Below are 24,281 nucleotides of genomic sequence, written 5' to 3'. Positions count from 1 at the left end.
TAATTACGTCAGCCCTCGGTCTACTCTCTGCAGTAACGGGGAGTGTCTGTTGGATAAGCGTGAAGACACTGAAGAGAGCAGCAGAGCTCACGCTCAACCACCGCGCTCCAACAGGGGATTCGGGACCATGCAATCTAGTGATCAGTGGGGGTCCAGAGCCACTCACTTCCGCATCAGAGGTGGGCAGCGCTGATTTGACAAGCCGTGCGCGTGTCCTGCTCACAGTTTCATCGGCATCACTCATCTCCGATGCACATAAGGGGTGTTTCTGGACAGCGCTGGTTTTTTTTTTTAAACACACACCAATGTGGCTTAGTTTTATGCTGGAGAAATAACAGTCTTTGTTCCAGGTACATTGGATTTGATGGTGGAACCAGTGGTCCAGTCATTTCTCCAAAGTGTCCCAGGAGCCATTTTCCATATGACACCATTAGTCCGCCTATTGCTCGCTCCACTGATCAGCCTGCGTGGCCTAAGCATGCTCCCGCACCATCACACTGCCTCCACCATGTGTTACAGAGGGTGTGCTGTGCTTTGGATCAGGAGCCGTTCTAAGCCTTACCAGACTTTCTTCTTCCCATCATTCTGGTGCAGGTTGATCTTGGTTTTGCTTTTCCAGAACTGGACGGCTTCATTAGATGTGTTTTTGGCAAAGTCTAATCTGGCCTTTCTATTTTTCAGGCTGATTAATGGTTTGCACCTTGAGGAGAACCCTCAGCATTTGCTCTCATGAAATCTTCTCCTTATGGTAGACTTAGATATTGAAACACCTATTTCTTGGAGAGTGTTCTTCACTTGGGTGGATGTTCTGAAAGGCTTTTCTTCACCATGTAAAGGATTCTGCGATCATCAACCACTGTTGTCTTCCATGGATGTCCAGGCCTTTTTGAGTTCCCAACCTCACCAGTGCCCCCCCCCCCCAGAACGTACCAAACTGTTGATTTGGCCTCATTTCTGCTATCTCTATGATGGATTTCTTATTTTCATTCAGCCTAATGATGGTCTGTTCCTCTTCCACTGAGAGCTTCTCTAACCACATGTTGTGGGTTCACAGCAACAGCTTCCAAATGCAAATGCCGCACCTGGAATCAGCTCCAGTCCCTTTACCTGCTTAATTGATGATGGGTTAACAAGAGAATAATCCATTATACAGCTTTTGAGATAACTATCCAATTACTTTTGGTCCCTTTAAATAGAGGCAGCTCCATATTAAAGAGCTGTAATTCCTAAACCCTTACTCCAATTAGGATGTGGATAACCTCAGATTAAAGCTGAGTGTCTGCACTATAAGCCCATATTGATTATATAACTACCTTACATATGTTTTGTTAAACAGCTAAAAGGCCAGACAGAGAGGATGAGGTCTCTGGAGTCGGTCAGGGCCGAGAACTGTTTCTATTCAGTGACAGTAATAAGAAATAATGATAATAGGTGCGAGCACCCTCTGGTGGCCACCCCCTGTAATGGCAACGTCTGGTACCTGAAGGCAGCGGCTCCAGTGGCTCCGGGTCACTCTCGGGCTGTTTCTGCCAGTAGATAAGCAGCACGTACCGCTCCATAAACCCAGAACTCCCGAATCACAGAGAGACAATTCCCGGCCTGAAAGACGCCGCCTCCAACTTTCCACTAGACCGGGAAACTCAAATGTCCGCGCCAGTGACGCACTTCCGCCAGCTGCCACGGCGACTAGAACCTTCCCCCCGGCAACTAAGCCCCGTCATGAAGGTTCCTCACGCTGAAAGCTACCGCAGCGCTGACCATTACTATTGATTTTGGTCGCCTGTGTGATACATAACGTTTCCTAACGGAAGAGAATTCACGGATGAGGAACCATTTGTGGTGAAAATGTGGTTCATAAATGTGTCTGTAATCCTGCTTGTAATAAGCATTGGTGGCGGCCATTTTATCGTAGACCAAGTAACGTTGATCTCTACGGAGATTGTCTCAAGAAAAATGGCTCCTTATGATGAGGACATTTCTTTTTTTCCGCATGTAAGGAGGTGGAGAGTGTGAGAGGCTGTGTGTCATGGTGACCTCCGTGTGATGGCGAGTTACAGCAGAGCTGCCCAGGTAATGTGGTGTCCTGGAGGCGGTGGTCCTGTGTGAGGGGCATTATGGAGCTATTACTGCTCTGTGTAGAAGACAGTCCATTCTGAAAGTCTTATATTTGAGGGGATCAGTAGAGGCAGGGCAGCCATGTGTCACCGGGAACCTGCCCCAAATCCTGTCTGTGGGGTCGCTTCCCCTCCTTCCCACAGCCTGGACTTCTCTGTTCCTTTGTCCACGTAACTGTGTCAGGGCTTGTTATTTTTTGTGGAACAGTGAGGTCGTTAATGGTCGTTTGGGGAAGGTTCTGCTGCCCTGAATGCACTTGGGCAAATCATCAAGATCCTCTGCTGCCAGCAAATGTGGAATCACCGACCAATGGCGTCTCAGATGTGGCGACGAGTCTGGAGATTCTGCAGCCATGGGACCATGTTTAGGCCACGCAGCAACATGCGACCTGGTGTTCAAAAATGGCTCCTGGGACACTTTGGAGAAATGGTCGCACCACTGGTCCTACCAGTTAGTGCACCTAGAATAGAGGGGTCTGGCTACCAGACATGCCCCCTCACACCACGGTCCTGGGAGTAGGACCGGTGTGACGTGACCTCACGTCGCCGCTCTCATGGTGCAGAGCAAGGCTGGAATGGAGGTCTGTCCTGAGTCCTGCCTTTGTCTTGCATTCAATGTTATCTGGAGATTGGTGTGGAGACCGCGTGGGCAACACCATGAAGAGGCCTTCACATGGGAACATCACACCGGTCCTACTCCCGGGTTTATGGGGTGACATAATGTCCAATAGCCAGACCCCTCCAGTCTTCAGCTCGATGTTACATTGATTTGATGGTAGAACCAGTGGTGCTGCCATTTCTTCAGAGAGTCACAGGAGCCGTTTTTGAGTATGACAACATCAGGTCGCATGTTGCTCGTACTACTGTGAGCCGTCGCTGCCTAAACGTGTTCCCATGGCTGCAGCATCTCCAGACTTGCCTCCCATCAAACTCATCTGGGATATCATAGGTCAGCGATTACACAGGAGCTGCCAGCAGAGGATCTTGATGATTTGTCCAAGTGCATTTAGCGGCAGAACCTTCCTCAGACGACCATTAATGATCTCACTGATATCAGCTGAGGCTGTAAGTGCCGGAATTTCTGCACGTGGCTCATACTCCAGACTTAATAAATCCAGATGTTAACATGTCATTTCCATTTTTTCATCATTTCCACATCATTATGACGTCTCCATCCTGTGATCTTTACAGCTCCATGACTTTTTTTTTTTTATTGGTGCTGCAGTTTCAATGTGGAGGAGTGTAGGTTTTTTTTTTTAGTGGCTTAAAAAAAGGGTGGTTGGTCTCCGAGGCAGCGATCTGTAAGCAAAAGAATAGTGTTAAAATCTCGAGAACGGATGAAAATTTTAATAAGCAGCAAATTGCACAATTGTTTGTCACTATCCGACGATACCCATTTATGAAAACTGTATTAACCCTTTAAATGCCTCTGTCATTATTCATATTATGTGGTTCATCTTTTTTTTCTCTTTTTTTTTTCTTGGTTTTCAGCAATGGGCGACATTCTCCAGGGTTTGGTATGTCATCGATGCGAATATGCAGCCACCAGGGAAGATCGCCTCCATGTGTGCCGTCCACCTGCAGGGTCTCCACAAGCCTGTGTACCATGCACTGAGTAAGTATTCAGAGGGTCCCAGCGGTCGGGTCTATCAGATTAGGTAGGAGCTTTGAGGTCGGGGGTTGGATGTTGTCTTTTCTCCTTGGCCCTGATGTCTGAGGAAGAATAAGCCTATATGATTTTTCATCACAGCACACACAATATTAAATTCCTCATTGCACCAGAGGGAAGACAAGTGACAGCCCCTGTACGTGTGGTTGTCACCATCCCTGTACGCATGGCGAAAAAAGCTCTTAAAGGGATTTCCAAGATTTTTGCTGCAGCATTGATGTGCAACAGGAAAATGTGCTGTATTTGTAATACCAGTTATTACCAGCAGATGGCGCCATGCGATAAAGAAACCGTGTGTTCTGCTCTGACGCCTCCATATAAAGGTGGGGATGGGATTGCTGGGAGTTATGGATCCACCTTTTTTTTTTCTATGATTGTAAATTCCAGAATTTAATTTAATGCACCTAATGAAAAAAAGGGTGTAACACGGAGATCATCTATGCTATATATTGGGCCTCGCTGCAGACACTTTATTCTTAGGATCCACTGGGTGCCGGAGGTCAGACACAAAACAATGGTGTATCCGAGGGAGCAGGATGGCGGCCATGGATCGCCAAGATACTAATTAGACCCAGCACAGCTATAGCAAGGACATTGTTCACTATAATGGGGCAGATCCCTCATTACTTGGGGCTGCTGTACAGTCCCTGTGACAATGGGAAAAGTAGAGTGCAAAGAGATAAAAATAAAAAAGTATGTATTTTTTTTTTGCACTATACGTTACCCACTGTTCAGCAGCCCCACGCAATGGGAGTGCTGCACCATTATAGTGACCATTGTCATCTTTAGGGCTGTGCTGGGTCTTGTTAGCATCCTCGTGATCCATAGCCGCCACGCTGGGGGGATCCATAGCCGCCACGCTGGGGGGATCCATAGCCGCCACGCTGGGGGGATCCATAGCTGCCACGTTGGTCACTAATAAAGTCCCTTAATGGTTTATTTTCAGCATAAAAAATATATATAAACCACAAAAAAAAAATAAACAAATCTTGTAAAATAATCCCTCTAGTCTGGATCCAATAACGCACCAAAAATATGTACCGTATGTGAATTATCAAAACTAACAGTACGTGAAGTTGAACATGAATTTAAAAAAAGTCTCTTTTAGAAAACACTTTAAATGTAAAAATATATTTTATATAAATTGGTCTCAATCTTATTTTTCTTAAATGCATGCATTTTTGGCTAAGAATCATTTTTGCAGTTGGGTTTCATAAAATTTTTTTTGCACTGTTTTTTTTTCTAAATCCACTGTCTATTGCTGGCTGCAGAACGAGTTAACTGAGAAACCATCAGTGAGCTCGCTCTGACGGAGAGTATGAAGATCTTTTATCCTGAACTTGCTCTGCTGATTTAGGAAAAGAGATTGGAACAAAGTTAAATGTGCGGGAAAACAAAGAGCCTGCAAAAGCTAAAAAGTGCAACATTTTTAGTGAAACTAGCGCAAAAATGATTTTTAGCCTCCCAATACGTGCAATTAGGTAAAATAAAAAATCCTTAGGATAAGCCAGCTGTTACCAGCGCCGGCCATATGCTGCCAGAACACAGGAGCGCCATCATTTCTAAAGCGGCCACTGCAGATCCACCAGCATATAGAGATGATGGCACAGCAGCCATGAACTTCTGGGCACTGGTAACAGCTGATCAGCAGGGGGAGCAGAGTGTCGCACCCCCTCATATCACATATATTAAAAATAGTGGCCAACCCCTTTAAATCCTAAAAATTCAAAATCTAAAAGAGGCATGAGGCGCTGATGCCTCCCTGCTCGGTGGGTACAGCTGGCACCCTCCTCGCATTCAGTAACACATCCGTCAGTCCTCACTGTGGAATGCGAGCAGAGCGTCACATATTTCGGGGAGGGGAGGACATGTAGGAACACACAGGAGATGTTATTAATGCCTCCTCGAGCCGGCAGCTGCTCAGCATTGGTCGGACCCGGTGCCTTTTTTTCTGACAGTCTTATCATCCTTCCTGGACAGACGCCACTTGCCCCCCAGTCACATTGCTGCATGTACAGTTTTTTTTTTTTCTTAAAGCGCCAGCTCACCTGTTTTCCACCTCCTAAGATAGTCATCTCGTCTGTATGATGAAAGGGCACACACTTTTATTTATTTTTTTCTCTTTTTTTTTTTTTTAGGGACTTTTTCTGGCAGCTGTTTTTAAACATATTTGTATTTTTTTTACATCATTTGTGCCCCAAAAGATCATAAAAATTCCCCTAGGAACATTTTTCTTTTATTGTTGTTTTTTTTTTTTTTTTTCCGTCTGTAACTGGTGCATCCACAGAAGGCCCTAGTTACAGGGGAAAACAGCCGCCCCTGTGCTGTGCCAGGCGTCACTGGCAGAACTGATCCGGAACTGCTAGGACTCAGCAACTCTGCTTTGTCGGCACTGCTCTCTGTGTAGATGGCAAAGCAGAAGACAGAAGCCATAATAAACCGCTTCTGCCTTCTCCCAGGGGTTCCCGGCTGCATTTAGGAGGAGCTTTAACCCTGCGCTGTAAATTTACAGTGGGGAGAGTCAGGACACCCTCACACGCATTAGATAGTTGTCTGTGTTCCTGGTGGCCCCATGGTCTTGGAGGAAACCTACGAGTGAAATGAAATGTGCTGTATGGCTGCAATATATATAGTTTAGTCCAAGTGTAAAATACCGAGATCAGGTCGCCGTAAATCACCAAGCAGCTGTACAAGTGGAGCACCCCGCTGATGACAGCTCGGATAAGAGGATACAGAGCCGCGTTGTCATCCGTCAGATCATTGGAAGCCTTTGTGGTGGTGTATACAGTGTGATGAGTAACCGCAGGACGGTATGGATGGTGCTGATGGATGGCGGCCATGAATCATCCTCAGTAACACACTCTCACTTCCCCCGATGAGCTGGATGTGTGCAGCACACTCTCTCTGTCCGTGCATGTCCCACCCTATGGCCATCGGCTGTGCAGTGTCCTGTAGGAGGTGTTAGGACTTGTGCACCAGACGACCGTGCCGGAGAACCTTCTATCATATCGGAATACCTGAATGACAGCTGCTAAAAGTCGTGAAATGTAGCACGAGGGATTGTCTTTGGCGGTCCCAGTGCCCCCGTCCGGGAGCGTGCCTCTGGCGGCCCCCGGTGCCCCCGTCCGGGAGCGTGCCTCTGGCGGCCCCCGGTGCCCCCGTCCGGGAGCGTGCCTCTGGCAGCCCCCGGTGCCCCCGTCCGGGAGCTTGCCTCTGGCGCTCCCGGTGCCCCTTACATGTGCCGCCCATCTGCCAGCTGTGTATGGATCACATAAAAGGTCTTCCTTGTTCTCCCATATTGGGCAAATTCACACTTTTGGCAGTGTCCTCTCACTGTATGTGCCAGGGGAGATCAAGAAGAATACCGTTTAGTTGACAGGTCCACCCTGAGGGTCTGCAGCCCTTTTGGCTTTTTCACTGCACAGCATCTGTCCTATAACCCAGTGATTAGTGAGTCATGGATGCAAGTCCAACTCTGGGATCCACCTGATGCATGAAGGTGGTCCCGTCTCACGCCATTCTGAATGGGGAGGTGTCCGCACAGGCGAGGTTCTCTCCATTCACGTCTCTGGGGGGCTCTGGACAAGGCCGTGCGCACTGTCTATATATCTTGTCCATACGTAGGGTTAATGTCTCCAGTCACCGGTATGTGAGGAATGGAGTTCGCTATCATCACGCTCTGGGTTATACATCTGCATTTCATGTTTTATGCGTTTTAGTTAATCGCATAGGTGAAAGTTTTACACTATGTCTATATACATGACCGGCCGAGTCCCCGGGGGTCCCGGGACTTTTATCACATTATTATGCTGGTGCTGACACACATTTTCATGGTGCAGGACAATGATCGCGCCTCGACATCATCAAGTTGGTGATTGATCTCGTAGTTTTAGATTGGTTAATGGATAGGAGCGACAGGTTTCGCTGGTAGCCATGATGGTTCCCTCTTCGAGGCAGGAAGGAATGACACACGGGTAATGGGGATGAATTATCTGCGCATACCAGGGATTCGGTAATGGAGGCCACGTCTTACCTCCATCTGACATTTCTGTAGGAAATTCCAGCAAAAAAAGAAAATTCCCTTCATAGTGGAAATAGTGTATTTTGTGTACAAACACCACATTTGTCATATTCTGGGGTCTTCTGTGCACTGTTTCCACCAGATTTCGAAATTTTCTTAAATGATCCCTCTGCGTCCAGACAACTTGCTGTTATTTGATAGATAATGTGATAAATAGACAATCTGCAAATCACTTAATTTATAAAGTATGTTGTCTTATCTCCCCAGAGTGTAGGCCCCTAGTTATGTCTCTTCTCTGTAGGCCCCTGGGTGTGTCTCTTCTCTGTAGGCCCCTAGTTATGTCTCTTCTCTGTAGGCCCCTGGGTGTGTCTCTTCTCTGTAGGCCCCTAGTTGTGTCTCTTCTCTGTAGGCCCCTGGGTGTGTCTCTTCTCTGTAGGCCCCTGGGTGTGTCTCTTCTCTGTAGGCCCCTGGGTGTGTCTCTTCTCTGTAGGCCCCTAGTTGTGTCTCTTCTCTGTAGGCCCCTGGTTGTGTCTCTTCTCTGTAGGCCCCTGGGTGTGTCTCTTCTCTGTAGGCCCCTGGGTGTGTCTCTTCTCTGTAGGCCCCTGGGTGTGTCTCTTCTCTGTAGGCCCCTGGGTGTGTCTCTTCTCTGTAGGCCCCTGGGTGTGTCTCTTCTCTGTAGGCCCCTGGGTGTGTCTCTTCTCTGTAGGCCCCTGGGTGTGTCTCTTCTCTGTAGGCCCCTGGGTGTGCCTCTTCTCTGTAGGCCCCTGGGTGTGCCTCTTCTCTGTAGGCCCCTGGGTGTGCCTCTTCTCTGTAGGCCCCTGGGTGTGCCTCTTCTCTGTAGGCCCCTGGGTGTGCCTCTTCTCTGTAGGCCCCTGGGTGTGCCTCTTCTCTGTAGGCCCCTGGGTGTGCCTCTTCTCTGTAGGCCCCTGGGTGTGCCTCTTCTCTGTAGGCCCCTGGGTGTGTCTCTTCTCTGTAGGCCCCTGGGTGTGTCTCTTCTCTGTAGGCCCCTGGGTGTGTCTCTTCTCTGTAGGCCCCTGGGTGTGTCTCTTCTCTGTAGGCCCCTGGGTGTGTCTCTTCTCTGTAGGCCCCTGGGTGTGTCTCTTCTCTGTAGGCCCCTGGGTGTGTCTCTTCTCTGTAGGCCCCTGGGTGTGTCTCTTCTCTGTAGGCCCCTGGGTGTGTCTCTTCTCTGTAGGCCCCTGGGTGTGTCTCTTCTCTGTAGGCCCCTGGGTGTGCCTCTTCTCTGTAGGCCCCTGGGTGTGTCTCTTCTCTGTAGGCCCCTGGGTGTGCCTCTTCTCTGTAGGCCCCTGGGTGTGCCTCTTCTCTGTAGGCCCCTGGGTGTGCCTCTTCTCTGTAGGCCCCTGGGTGTGCCTCTTCTCTGTAGGCCCCTGGGTGTGTCTCTTCTCTGTAGGCCCCTGGGTGTGTCTCTTCTCTGTAGGCCCCTGGGTGTGTCTCTTCTCTGTAGGCCCCTGGGTGTGTCTCTTCTCTGTAGGCCCCTGGGTGTGTCTCTTCTCTGTAGGCCCCTGGGTGTGTCTCTTCTCTGTAGGCCCCTGGGTGTGTCTCTTCTCTGTAGGCCCCTGGGTGTGTCTCTTCTCTGTAGGCCCCTGGGTGTGTCTCTTCTCTGTAGGCCCCTGGGTGTGTCTCTTCTCTGTAGGCCCCTGGGTGTGTCTGTCTCTCTCTTCTCTGTAGGCCCCCGGGTGTGTCTGTCTCTCTCTTCTCTGTAGGCCCCCGGGTGTGTCTGTCTCTCTCTTCTCTGTAGGCCCCCGGGTGTGTCTGTCTCTCTCTTCTCTGTAGGCCCCCGGGTGTGTCTGTCTCTCTCTTTTCTGTAGGCTCCTGGGTGTGTCGCTTCTCTCGGAGACATAAGAAGTGGGTTCAGTACTTTGCCTCTCTACAGGAAGTGGGGGCGGGGCTTTGTATCTACAGGAAGTGGGGGCGGGGCTTTGTATCTACAGGAAGTGGGGGCGGGGCTTTGTATCTACAGGAAGTGGGGGTGGGGCTTTGTATCTACAGGAAGTGGGGTGGGGCTTTGTCTCTGCTTCTGCCCTCCTGTCTGCTGAAAATTCATACATTCATAAGAGAGGTGGGTTTTCAGTGTGCGACAGGTAATCCATTGGACAAAGGTACAGTGCATGCTGGGAAGTGAGGGGAAAGAAAGCTCCAGCACCTAAAGTGCTGGCAGAATGGAGATTACTAGAAACTGCTCACTACATAAGACTGGGTTGCCAAGTTACAGAGGGTGAGAATCAGGACGGTTCCTGGACATATTAGACCCGTATGTGCAGTTGTAACTTGTTATGGAGGGCTGATGGCAGCAAGAGCATGATTTGCAACAGATTTTGTGTGAAAGGACGGGTATGAAATGAAAAATCACCTGCCATTTTTGCAGATGACAGACAGTGGGGGATGGTAAATTGCAGAGTCAGACTACACACAGGTTTTGTTTGTAGTCTGTAACTATGGAAACGCAATAGAAGATGAAGTAGTTGGAGGGAAAGGGCCTTACTTCTTCTTTTAGATGCATTGGAACAGTAAAGGAATTGCTGCCACATCATTGAGGTTTCCGGGTTACAAAAAGGGTTGTATGGGATTTCCTGAAAGTCAAAACTATTATTCATCTATTAATCACCGAGCCAGCACTGGTATTCTCCGATCCTGCAATGGTCATGTGTCTGTCGTGCATCTTTCACATGACCGCTGCAGCCAGTGACTGCACTCTGTGGCCATGTCCTGTATGTGCAGCTTCTGTGTAGTGTGCTCGTATCTGGACTCCTCCTATAACCGTGGGCTTGGTCTGTGTTGTGCAGGTGACTGCGGAGACCACGTGGTGGTGAAGAACACCAGACACATCGCCTTTTCTGGAAATAAATGGGAACAGAAGGTTTACTCCTCACATACGGGGTAAGTGACCAGCGAGAGTCTCTCCACATACAAAATTTTTAACCATGATCATAATCGTGTGATTGGTCGGGGGTGTTCCAGATGAGGCAATACGACTGCCGAGACAGAGTTTTGTTCCCCATTCTTAAAGTGTTTTGTTTTTTTTTTCCAAGATCTGTGCGCTCCCGAGTGATTGACATTTTGAGTTGGCTGCGTGGTCGCGTGTTCCCATGCTGCTAGCAGTGACAACTTTGCCTCAGCATCATCGTAGAAATTCTGTGAGGAGCAGCTTCAGCCAATAGCTGCACAGCAGGAAGTCTGTGGGGAGCAGATTCAGCCAATAGCTGCTGAGCAGGAAGTCAGGAGCATATTCAGCTAATAGCTGCAGAGCAGTAAGTCTGATGAGCAGCTTCAGCCAATAGCTGCAGGGCAGGAAGTCTGATGAGCAGCTTCAGCCAATAGCTACAGGGCAGGAAGTCTGATGAGCAGCTGGAGCCAATAGCTGCAGAGCAGGAAGTCTGATGAGCAGCTTCAGCCAATAGCTGCAGAGCAGGAAGTCTTATGAACAGCCACAGCCAAAAGCTGCAGAGCAGGAAGTCTGATGAGCAGCCTCAGCCAATAGCCGCAGAGCAGGAAGTCTGATGAGCAGCCTCAGCCAATAGCTGCAGAGCAGGAAGTCTGATGAGCAGCCTCAGCCAATAGCTGCAGAGCAGGAAGTCTATGAGGAGCATATTCAGCCAATAGCCGCAGAGCAGGAAGTCTATGAGGAGCATATTCAGCCAATAGCTGCAGAGCAGGAAGTCTATGAGGAGCATATTCAGCCAATAGCTGCAGAGCAGGAAGTCTATGAGGAGCATATTCAGCCAATAGCTGCAGAGCAGGAAGTCTGTGAGGAGCAGCTTCAGCCAATAGCTGCACAGCAGGAAGTCTGTGGGGAGCAGATTCAGCCAATAACTGCTAAGCAGGAAGTCAGGAGCATATTCAGCCAATAGCTGCAGAGCAGGAAGTCTAAGAGGAGAAGCTTCAGCCAGTAGCTGCAGAGCAGGAAGTCTGATGAGCAGCTTCAGCCAATAGCTGCAGAGTAGGAAGTCTGATGAGCAGCTTCAGCCAATAGCTGCAGGGCAGGAAGTCTGATGAGCAGCCTCAGCCAATAGCTGCAGGGCAGGAAGTCTGATGAGCAGCTGGAGCCAATAGCTGCAGAGCAGGAAGTCTGATGAGCAGCTTCAGCCAATAGCTGCAGGGCAGGAAGTCTGAGGAGCAGCTTCAGCAAATAGCTGCAGGGCAGGAAGTCTGATGAGCAGCCTCAGCCAATAGCTGCAGAGCAGGAAGTCTGATGAGCAGCCTCAGCCAATAGCTGCAGATCAGGAAGTCTGATGAGCAGCCTCAGCCAATAGCTGCAGATCAGGAAGTCTGATGAGCAGCCTCAGCCAATAGCTGCAGAGCAGGAAGTCTATGAGGAGCATATTCAGCCAATAGCTGCAGAGCAGGAAGTCTGTGAGGAGCATATTCAGCCAATAGCTGCAGAGCAGGAAGTCTATGAGGAGAAGCTTCAGCCAATAGCTGAATAGCAGGAAGTCTGTGAGGAGCAGCTTCAGCCAGTAGCTGAAGAGCAGGAAGTCTGTGAGGAGCATATTCAGCCAATAGCTGCAGAGCAGGAAGTCTATGAGGAGAAGCTTCATCCAGTAGCTGCAGAGCAGAAAGTGATGTCAGAAGGGGCGTTGTTTTGACTGTTTTTTCTATATGGTCTTAGAAGGACCTACCTTATACAGACCTTCTGGGTAACTTGTCTTTGTACATGATCCAACGAGATCTGTTACTAATTCTGAAAATTTTTCCGGAGTTTGACCTTGATCTTTAGGTTCCTGCCCGCACAGCTGTGCATGTAAGGTATATTTAATGCCAGTGACCAAACACCAAATTCAGCCACATATACCTGGTCCTTAATGTGAACAACGGCACATAGTTGTGAGGACATTGATGTGGATGGTGAACTGGATCCAAACACTTTCAAAAGTCAACCGGGATGTGGTCAGATTATCTCTGCAGTCCACGTATAGATATAGTTTATTATTTATTATACAAGAATGTGACCTGACCAGAATCTTCTCGGGGGGAATTCTCCATTATGTCCTTTTTGTTCCTTCTTTTCAGGTATCCTGGAGGCTTTAGACAAGTCCCAGCATTTGCTCTACACCGGAAGGATCCCACCGCTGTAAGTGTTGACTGTTCTGCCGTCTCCTAATGGAATCGAATATCCCTGACAGCTCTGACGGTCACAGATTACATTGACTCCTGATGCCTCGCTGTGTAGTCATCTTATTAGTAGACTCGGCAGAGCGTCATGGGTGCATCACGCTGCCACAATGGAATTGTACCCGGCCTACTAATCAGAAGTGGACACAACATAGGGTACTTGGTTAACATAATTTTGATCAAAAAGCATAGACAAATGTGCAACCACCGCGACAAGGTGCACCCACCGCGACAAATGTGCAACCACCGCGACAAGGTGCACCCATCAGGACAGTCCTAACCTGTCTCTACAGGTCTTGCTACATAATGGTACATCTCACTAAATTAGAATACCATCAAAAAGTTAATTTATTTCAGTTCTTCAATACAAAAAGTGAAACTCCTATATTATGTAGAGTCATTACACACAGAGTGATCTATTTCACGTGTTTATTTCTGTTAATGTTGATGATTATGGCTTACAGCCAATGAAAACACAAAAGTCATTATCTCAGTAAATTAGAATACTTTATAACAACAGCTTGAAAAATGTTTTTACAATCCGAAATGTCCTACTGAAATGTGTGTTCAGTAAATGCCCTCAATACTTGGTCGCGGCTCCTTGTGCATCAATTACTGCATCAATGCGGCAATGTGGCATGGAGGGATCAGCCTGTGGCACTGCTGAGGTGTTATGGAAGCCCAGGTGGCTTTGATAGCAGCCTTCAGCTCGTCTGCATTGTGGGGTCTGGGGTCTCATCTTCTTCTTGACAATACCCCATAGATTCTCTATAATAGATTCTCTATGGGGTTAAGGGCAGGCGAGTTTGCTGCCAATCAAGCACAGTGATACTGTTGTGTGTAAACCAGGTATTGGTACTTTTGGCAGTGTGGACAGGGGCCAAGTCCTGCTGGAGAATGACATTTCCATCTCCAAAAAGTTTGTCGGCAGAGGGAAGCATGAAGCGCTCTAAAATCTCCTGGTAGACGGCTGCGCTGACTGTGGTCTTGATCAAACACAGTGGACCTACACCAGCAGATGACATGGCTCCCCAAACCATCACTGATTGTGGAGACTTCACACTAGACCTCAAGCAGCTTGGATTGTGGCCTCTCCACTCTTCCTCCAGACTCTGGGACCTTGTGGAGTGTGTCAGTGACGGCCTTCTGGACATCTGTCAAGTCAGCAGTCTTCCCCATGATTGTGGAGCCTACTGAAACAGACTAAGGGACCTTTTTAAACACTTAGGAAGCCTTTGCTGGTGTTTTTGTTATTCCAATTTACTGAGACTTTATGTTTTCATTGGCTGTAAGCCATAATCATCAACATTGACAGAAATAAACACTTGAAATAGATCACTCTGTGTGTAATGACTCTATATAATATAGGCGTTTCACTTTTTGTATTAAAGAACTGAAATACCGTATTTTTCGGACTATAAGACACACTTTTTTCCTCCAAAATTTTGGAGGAAAATGGGGGGTGCGTCTTATAGTCAGAATGTTGCTGGGGGAGGGGTATATATATATATATATATATATTACAGTACAGACCAAAAGTTTGGACACACCTCATTTAAAGATTTTTCTGTATTTTCATGACTATGAAAATTGTACATTCACACTGAAGGCATCAAAACTATGAATTAACACATGTGGAATTATATACTTAACAAAAAAGTGTGAAACAACTGAAAATATGTCTTATATTCTAGGTTCTTCAAAGTAGCCACCTTTTGCTTTGATGACTGCTTTGCACACTCTTGGCATTCTCTTGACGAGCTTCAAGAGGTAGTCACCATGGTCTTCCAACAATCTTGAAGGAGTTCCCAGAGATGCTTAGCACTTGTTGGCTCTTTTGCCTTCACTCTGCGGTCCAGCTCACCCCAAACCATCTCGATTGGGTTCAGGCCTGGTGACTGTGGAGGCCAGGTCATCTGGCGTAGCACCCCATCACTCTCCTCCTTGGTCAAATAGCCCTTACACAGCCTGGAGGTGTGTTTGGGGTCATTGTCCTGTTGAAAAATAAATGATGGTCCAACTAAACGCGAACCGGATGGAATAGCATGCCGCTGCAAGATGCTGTGGTATCCATGCTGGTTCAGTATGCCTTCAATTTTGAATAAATCCCCAACAGTGTCACCAGCAAAGCACCCCCACACCATCACACCTCCTCCTCCATGCTTCACGGTGGGAACCAGGCATGTAGAGTCCATCCGTTCACCTTTTCTGCGTCGCACAAAGACACGGAGGCTGCTAGGAAACCACTGCTAAGGACAGGCAACAAGCAGAAGAGACTTGTTTGGGCTAAAGAACACAAGGAATGGACATTAGACCAGTGGAAATCTGTGCTTTGGTCTGATGAGTCCAAATCTGAGATCTTTGGTTCCAACTACTGTGTCTTTGTGCGACGCAGAAAAGGTGAACGGATGGACTCTACATGCCTGGTTCCCACCGTGAAGCATGGAGGAGGAGGTGTGATGGTGTGGGGGTGCTTTGCTGGTGACACTGTTGGGGATTTATTCAAAATTGAAGGCATACTGAACCAGCATGGATACCACAGCATCTTGCAGCGGCATGCTATTCCATCCGGTTCGCGTTTAGTTGGACCATCATTTATTTTTCAACAGGACAATGACCCCAAACACACCTCCAGGCTGTGTAAGGGCTATTTGACCAAGGAGGAGAGTGATGGGGTGCTACGCCAGATGACCTGGCCTCCACAGTCACCAGGCCTGAACCCAATCGAGATGGTTTGGGGTGAGCTGGACCGCAGAGTGAAGGCAAAAGAGCCAACAAGTGCTAAGCATTTCTGGGAACTCCTTCAAGATTGTTGGAAGACCATTTCCGGTGACTACCTCTTGAAGCTCATCAAGAGAATGCCAAGAGTGTGCAAAGCAGTCATCAAAGCAAAAGGTGGCTACTTTGAAGAACCTAGAATATAAGACATATTTTCAGTTGTTTCACACTTTTTTGTTAAGTATATAATTCCACATGGGTTAATTCATTGTTTTGATGCCTTCAGTGTGAATGTACAATTTTCATAGTCAGGAAAATACAGAAAAATCTTTAAATGAGAAGGTGTGTCCAAACTTTTGGTCTGTACTGTACATACATACATTGTGCTGGGGGGAGCGGTTGCGGCGGAGGAGCAGGGCACAGGAGGCAGTAGCCGCCTGCTGCAGCCTACACTGTCCCCGCTGCTAAAGAAAATGAATATTCACTGCTCCCCACGCCCATAGGCGTGGGGAGCACTTAATATTCATGCTCCTTAATAGCGGCACACAGTGTATCAGCAGCGCGGCTCCTGCTGCTGCCGGGCGATCGCGTGTGCCCGCTATTAAAGGGCATGAATATTCACCCCCTCTTCACGCCCATGGGCGTGGGTGAATATTCATGCCCTTTAACAGCGGGCACACGCGATCGCCCGGCAGCAGCAGGAGCCGCGCTGCGGCGACGCTGTGTGCCGGCTATTAAGGAGCATGAAGTCACTGCTCCCCGCGTGCACAGTCTCGTCATGGGGAGCAGTGACTTCCGACAGCTGATCTCTCCTTGTGAGCCGCGCATGGCAGTGACGTCATGCGCGGCTCACATGTAGAGATCAGTGCAGGCAGACAGGACGCAGTGCTGCAGGATAGAGCAGAAAGGTGAGTAGGAGTGTTTATTTTTTTATGTGCAGCCTGATGGGGATTAGGGGTGCCATATATACCAGGGTAAGGATGAGGGGGCCATATATACCAGGGTAAGGATGAGGGGGCCATATATACCAGGGTAAGGATGAGGGGGCCATACATACTAGGATAAAAATGAGGGGGCCATACATACCAGGATAAGGCTGAGGGGTTCATACATACCAGGATAAAGATGAGGGGGTCATACATACAAGGGTAAGGCTGAGGGGGGCATACATACCAGGATAAAGATGAGGGGGTCATACATACCAGGATAAGGCTGAGGGGGGCATACATACCAGGATAAAGATGAGGGGGTCATACATACCAGGGTAAGGATGAGAGGTGCCATGCGTACCAGGATAGGGATGAGGGGTGCCATGCGTACCAGGATAGGGATGAGGGGTGCCATGCGTACCAGGATAGGGATGAGGGGTGCCATGCGTACCAGGATAGGGATGAGGGGTGCCATGCGTACCAGGATAGGGATGAGGGGTGCCATGCGTACCAGGATAGGGATGAGGGGTGCCATGCGTACCAGGATAGGGATGAGGGGTGCCATGCGTACCTGGATAGGGATGAGGGGTGCCATGCGTACCTGGATAGGGATGAGGGGTGCCATGCGTACCAGGATAGGGATGAGGGGTGCCATGCGTACCAGGATAGGGATGAGGGGTGCCATGCGTACCAGGATAGGGATGAGGGGTGCCATGCGTACCAGGATAGGGATGAGGGGTGCCATGCGTACCAGGATAGGGATGAGGGGTGCCATGCGTACCAGGATAGGGATGAGGGGTGCCATGCTTACCAGGATAGGGATGAGGGGTGCCATGCTTACCAGTATAGGGATGAGGGGTGCCATGCTTACCAGAATAGGGATGAGGGGTGCCAGGCGTACCAGGATGGGGATGGGGGCCACGTATAATAGAAAGGGGGGGCATATGTATCAGGATGGGGGATATTATCAGAATTGGGGGACATTACCCCTATACCAGTGTCAGCAGCAGACCCTCTCCCCCTTAACAGTGCAGCGTGACCACATTTTTTGCTTAATTTTTTTTTTCTATTTTCCTCCTCTAAAACCTAGGTGCATCTTATAGTCCGAAAAATACAGTAAATTAACTTTTTGATTATATTCTAATTTAGTGAGATGCACCTGTATATGGTCTTCGACATAAAAAGGCCTCCACCTCAGCAGGGCTTCTAGCCTCCCATGCGGAAGTGACAGGAGAGACACTCAATGACCCCTTTAAAAGTGCACATACATTAAATGTAATGGCTCCATCAGACTGACAGGTGCCATATAAATTCATCTTTTTTATTTTCTTTTTTCTCTCTCCTCTTTTCGGCTACAAATTGTGAACATGCCATACTCTTAACCCCATCACCCCCCGATCGTGACGGGACAAGTGTACTTTCGCTCAGTGCCCATCCGATCGTCGGACAGATCTGAGCCGTCAGTCATTCTCTCTTTCCACCGAGCCCCCGACCTGAGGCGACATCCACCCGCTGCATAAATCATTTACAGATGGTAATGTGTCTTCTCCTGCTGGAGGGAGAAATGTACAATGTGGGGAGGGGAGATCTTAACAGTTAAGATTTCACCTGCTGCTTAGGAAAGTTTCCCAGCATGGGCTCAGAATCCGGAGTGTCACCCTCGGCCTTCACAAAATGAGGAATCGTTTTTTGCCGCTTTTCTTTTTGTAAAAATTCAGATTTGAAAAATGAAAACTTAGGAGCTTCTTATTACTATGTAGAAATATAGGGGGGGACAGCACAGAGACCTGTGTAATGAGCTGCTCACACCTAGGCCTGCAACGGTGACAAGGGGGCATCCTCTACATCTGGAGAACAGAAGGTTTCATCACAGTGATCCTTTACTGTATGGGCAGTGAGACTATGGATCCTTTACTGTATGGGCAGTGAGACTATGGATTCTTTACTATATGAGCAGTGAGACTATGATTCTTTACTGTACGAGCAGTGAGACTATGGAGTCTTTACTATATGAGCAGTGAGACTATGGATTCTTTACTGTAAGAACAGTGAGACTATGGATTCTTTACTGTATGAGCAGTGAGACTATGGATTCTTTACTGCACGAGCAGTGAGACTATGGATTCTTTACTGTAAGAACAGTGAGACTATGGAGTCTTTACTATATGAGCAGTGAGACTATGGATTCTTTACTGTAAGAACAGTGAGACTATGGATTCTTTACTGTATGAGCAGTGAGACTATGGATTCTTTACTGTACGAGCAGTGAGACTATGGAGTCTTTACTATATGAGCAGTGAGACTATGGATTCTTTACTGTAAGAACAGTGAGACTATGGATTCTTTACTATATGAGCAGTGAGACTATGATTCTTTACTGTACGAGCAGTGAGACTATGGAGTCTTTACTATATGAGCAGTGAGACTATGGATTCTTTACTATACGAGCAGTGAGACTAAGGATCCTTTACTGTACGAGCAGTGAGACAATGGATTCTTTACTGTATGAGCAGTGAGACTATGGATCCTTTACTGTATGAGCAGTGAGACTATAGATTCTTTACTGTATGAGCAGTGAGACTATGGATTCTTTACTGTATGAGCAGTGAGACTATGGATTCTTTACCATATGAGCAGTGAGACTATGGATTCTTTACTGTATGAGCAGTGAGACTATGGATTCTTTACTGTATGAGCAGTGAGACTATGGATTCTTTACCATATGAGCAGTGAGACTATGGATTCTTTACTGTATGAGCAGTGAGACTCTGGATTCTTTACTATATGAGCAGTGAGACTATGGATTCTTTACTGTATGAGCAGTGAGACTATGGATCCTTTACTGTATGAGCAGTGAGACTATGGATCCTTTACTGTATGAGCAGAGAGACTATGGATCCTTTACTGTATGAGCAGTGAGACTATGGATTCTTTACTGTATGAGCAGTGAGACTATGGATTCTTTACTGTACGAACAGTGAGACTATGGATTCTTTACTATATGAGCAGTGAGACTATGGATTCTTTACTGTATGAGCAGTGAGACTATGGATCCTTTACTGTATGAGCAGAGAGACTATGGATCCTTTACTGTATGAGCAGTGAGACTATGGATTCTTTACTGTATGAGCAGTGAGACTATGGATTCTTTACTGTACGAACAGTGAGACTATGGATTCTTTACTATATGAGCAGTGAGACTATGGATTCTTTACTGTATGAGCAGAGAGACTATGGATCCTTTACTGTATGAGCAGAGAGACTATGGATCCTTTACTGTATGAGCAGTGAGACTATGGATTCTTTACTGTATGAGCAGTGAGACTATGGATTCTTTACTGTACGAACAGTGAGACTATGGATTCTTTACTATATGAGCAGTGAGACTATGGATTCTTTACTGTATGAGCAGTGAGACTATGGATCCTTTACTGTATGAGCAGAGAGACTATGGATCCTTTACTGTATGAGCAGTGAGACTATGGATTCTTTACTGTATGAGCAGTGAGACTATGGATTCTTTACTGTACGAACAGTGAGACTATGGATTCTTTACTGTATGAGCAGTGAGACTATGGATTCTTTACTGTATGAGCAGTGAGACTGTGGATTCTTTACTGTATGAGCAGTGAGACTGTGGATTCTTCATTGTATGAGCAGTGAGACTGTGGATTCTTTACTGTATGAGCAGTGAGACTATGGATTCTTTACTGTAAGAGCAGTGAGACTATGGATTCTTTACTGTATGAGCAGAGAGACTATGGATCCTTTACTGTATGAGCAGTGAGACTATGGATTCTTTACTGTATGAGCAGTGAGACTATGGATTCATTACTGTAAGAGCAGTGAGACTATGGATTCTTTACTGTATGAGCAGAGAGACTATGGATTCTTTACTGTATGAGCAGTGAGAATATGGATCCTTTACTGTATGAGCAGTGAGACTATGGATTCTTTACTGTATGAGCAGAGAGACTATGGATTCTTTACTGTATGGGTAGTGAGACTATGGATTCTTTACTGTATGAGCAGTGAGCCTATGGATTCTTTACTGTATGAGCAGTGAGACTATGGATTCTTTACTGTATGAGCAGTGAGACTCTGGATCCTTTACTGTATGAGCAGTGAGACTATGGATCCTTTACTGTACGAGCAGTGAGACTATGGATTCATTACTGTAAGAGCAGTGAGACTATGGATTCTTTACTGTATGAGCAGAGAGACTATGGATCATTTACTGTAAGAGCAGAGAGACTATGGATTCTTTACTGTATGAGCAGTGAGACTATGGATTCTTTACTGTAAGAGCAGTGAGACTATGGATTCTTTACTGGACGAGCAGTAGACTATGGATTCATTACTGTATGAGCAGTGAGACTATGGATCCTTTACTGTATGAGCAGTGAGACTATGGATCCTTTACTGTATGAGCAGAGAGACTATGGATTCTTTACTGTATGAGCAGAGAGACTATGGATTCTTTACTGTAAGAGCAGTGAGACTATGGATTCTTTACTGTATGAGCAGAGAGACTATGGATCCTTTACTGTAAGAGCAGTGAGACTTTGGATCCTTTACTGTATGAACAGTGAGACTATGGATCCTTTACCGTATAAGCAGTGAGACTATGGATTCTTTACTGTATGAGCAGTGAGACTATGGATTCTTTACTGTACGAACAGTGAGACTATGGATTCTTTACTATATGAGCAGTGAGACTATGGATTCTTTACTGTATGAGCAGTGAGACTATGGATCCTTTACTGTATGAGCAGAGAGACTATGGATCCTTTACTGTATGAGCAGTGAGACTATGGATTCTTTACTGTATGAGCAGTGAGACTATGGATTCTTTACTGTACGAACAGTGAGACTATGGATTCTTTACTGTATGAGCAGTGAGACTATGGATTCTTTACTGTATGAGCAGTGAGACTGTGGATTCTTTACTGTATGAGCAGTGAGACTGTGGATTCTTCATTGTATGAGCAGTGAGACTGTGGATTCTTTACTGTATGAGCAGTGAGACTATGGATTCTTTACTGTAAGAGCAGTGAGACTATGGATTCTTTACTGTATGAGCAGAGAGACTATGGATCCTTTACTGTATGAGCAGTGAGACTATGGATTCTTTACTGTATGAGCAGTGAGACTATGGATTCATTACTGTAAGAGCAGTGAGACTATGGATTCTTTACTGTATGAGCAGAGAGACTATGGATTCTTTACTGTATGGGTAGTGAGACTATGGATTCTTTACTGTATGAGCAGTGAGCCTATGGATTCTTTACTGTATGAGCAGTGAGACTATGGATCCTTTACTGTATGAGCAGTGAGACTATGGATTCTTTACTGTATGAGCAGAGAGACTATGGATTCTTTACTGTATGGGTAGTGAGACTATGGATTCTTTACTGTATGAGCAGTGAGCCTATGGATTCTTTACTGTATGAGCAGTGAGACTATGGATTCTTTACTGTATGAGCAGTGAGACTCTGGATCCTTTACTGTATGAGCAGTGAGACTATGGATCCTTTACTGTACGAGCAGTGAGACTATGGATTCATTACTGTAAGAGCAGTGAGACTATGGATTCTTTACTGTATGAGCAGAGAGACTATGGATCATTTACTGTAAGAGCAGAGAGACTATGGATTCTTTACTGTATGAGCAGTGAGACTATGGATTCTTTACTGTAAGAGCAGTGAGACTATGGATTCTTTACTGGACGAGCAGTACACTATGGATTCATTACTGTATGAGCAGTGAGACTATGGATCCTTTACTGTATGAGCAGTGAGACTATGGATCCTTTACTGTATGAGCAGAGAGACTATGGATTCTTTACTGTATGAGCAGAGAGACTATGGATTCTTTACTGTAAGAGCAGTGAGACTATGGATTCTTTACTGTATGAGCAGAGAGACTATGGATCCTTTACTGTAAGAGCAGTGAGACTTTGGATCCTTTACTGTATGAACAGTGAGACTATGGATCCTTTACCGTATAAGCAGTGAGACTATGGATTCTTTACTGTATGAGCAGTGAGACTATGGATTCATTACTGTAAGAGCAGTGTGACTATGGATCCTTTACTGTATGAGCACTGAGACTATGGATCCTTTACTGTATGGGCAGTGAGACTATGGATTATTTACTGTATGAGCAGTGAGACTATGGATTCTTTACCGTATAAGCAGTGAGACTATGGATCCTTTGCTGTATGGGCAGTGAGACTATGGATTCATTACTGTAAGAGCAGTGAGACTATGGATTCTTTACTGTATGAGCAGTGAGACTATGGATTCTTTACTGTATGAGCAGTGAGACTATGGATTCTTTACTGTAAGAGCAGTGAGACTCTGGATTCTTTACTGGACGAGCAGTAGACTATGGATTCATTACTGTATGAGCATTGAGACTATGGATTCATTACTGTATGAGCAGTGAGACTATGGATTCTTTACTGTAAGAGCAGTGAGACTATGGATTCTTTACTGTATGAGCAGAGAGACTATGGATCCTTTACTGTAAGAGCAGTGAGACTTTGGATCCTTTACTGTATGAACAGTGAGACTATGGATCCTTTACCGTATAAGCAGTGAGACTATGGATTCTTTACTGTATGAGCAGTGAGACTATGGATTCATTACTGTAAGAGCAGTGAGACTATGGATCCTTTACTGTATGAGCACTGAGACTATGGATCCTTTACTGTATGGGCAGTGAGACTATGGATTATTTACTGTATGAGCAGTGAGACTATGGATTCTTTACCGTATAAGCAGTGAGACTATGGATTCTTTACTGTATGGGCAGTGAGACTATGGATTCATTACTGTAAGAGCAGTGAGACTATGGATTCTTTACTGTATGAGCAGTGAGACTATGGATTCTTTACTGTATGAGCAGTGAGACTATGGATTCTTTACTGTATGAGCAGTGAGACTATGGATCCTTTACTGTATGGGCAGTGAGACTATGGATTCACTACTGTAAGAGCAGTGAGACTATGGATTCTTTACTGTATGAGCAGTGAGACTATGGATCCTTTACTGTATGAGCAGTGAGACTATGGATCCTTTACTGTATGAGCAGTGAGACTATGGATTCTTTACTGTATGAGCAGAGAGACTATGGATTCTTTACTGTATGAGCAGAGAGACTATGGATTCTTTACTGTATGAGCAGTGAGACTATGGATTCAATACTGTAAGAGCAGTGAGACTATGGATCCTTTACTGTATGAGCAGAGAGACTATGGATCCTTTACTGTATGGGCAGTAAGACTATGGATTCATTACTGTAAGAGCAGTGAGACTATGGATCCTTTACTGTATGAGCAGAGAGACTATGGATTCTTTACTGTACGAGCAGTGAGACTATGGATTCTTTACTGTACGAGCAGTGAGACTATGGATCCTTTACTGTAAGAGCAGTGAGACTATGGATCCTTTACTGTATGAGCAGAGAGACTATGGATCCTTTACTGTATGAGCAGAGAGACTATGGATCCTTTACTGTATGAGCAGAGAGACTATGGATCCATTACTGTATGAGCAGAGAGACTATGGATTCTTTACTGTACGAGCAGTGAGACTATGGATTCTTTACTGTACGAGCAGTGAGACTATGGATTCTTTACTGTATGAGCAGTGAGACTATGGATTCTTTACTGTATGAGCAGAGAGACTATGGATTCT

General features: G+C 46.4%; 2 protein-coding genes across 2 annotated transcripts in view; one reads left to right on the top strand and one right to left on the bottom strand.

The window, feature by feature from the left end:
• MTBP (MDM2 binding protein) overlaps positions 1–1,835 on the bottom strand; it is a 39,327-nt gene extending 37,492 nt beyond the window's left edge. The window contains exon 1 of the mRNA XM_073679831.1: positions 1,481–1,835. Coding sequence (XP_073535932.1) covers positions 1,481–1,559 — 79 coding nt within the window. The 5' untranslated portion in view covers positions 1,560–1,835. The remainder of the gene's footprint in view (positions 1–1,480) is intronic.
• Positions 1,836–1,917: 82 nt separating this feature from the next.
• MRPL13 (mitochondrial ribosomal protein L13) overlaps positions 1,918–24,281 on the top strand; it is a 55,556-nt gene continuing 33,192 nt past the window's right edge. Inside the window, exons 1-4 of the mRNA XM_073679832.1 lie at positions 1,918–2,070; positions 3,606–3,729; positions 10,606–10,699; positions 12,830–12,890. Of these exons, the coding sequence (XP_073535933.1) occupies positions 2,044–2,070; positions 3,606–3,729; positions 10,606–10,699; positions 12,830–12,890 (306 nt within the window). The 5' untranslated portion in view covers positions 1,918–2,043. The remainder of the gene's footprint in view (positions 2,071–3,605; positions 3,730–10,605; positions 10,700–12,829; positions 12,891–24,281) is intronic.

Source organism: Phyllobates terribilis, unplaced genomic scaffold, assembly GCF_046119375.1.
Source record: "Phyllobates terribilis strain yellow unplaced genomic scaffold, ASM4611937v1 Scaffold_4__5_contigs__length_816908805, whole genome shotgun sequence".
Taxonomy (NCBI): domain Eukaryota; kingdom Metazoa; phylum Chordata; class Amphibia; order Anura; family Dendrobatidae; genus Phyllobates; species Phyllobates terribilis.
Note: the sequence above shows the minus strand (reverse complement) of the source record. Positions and strands in the feature narration are given on the sequence as shown.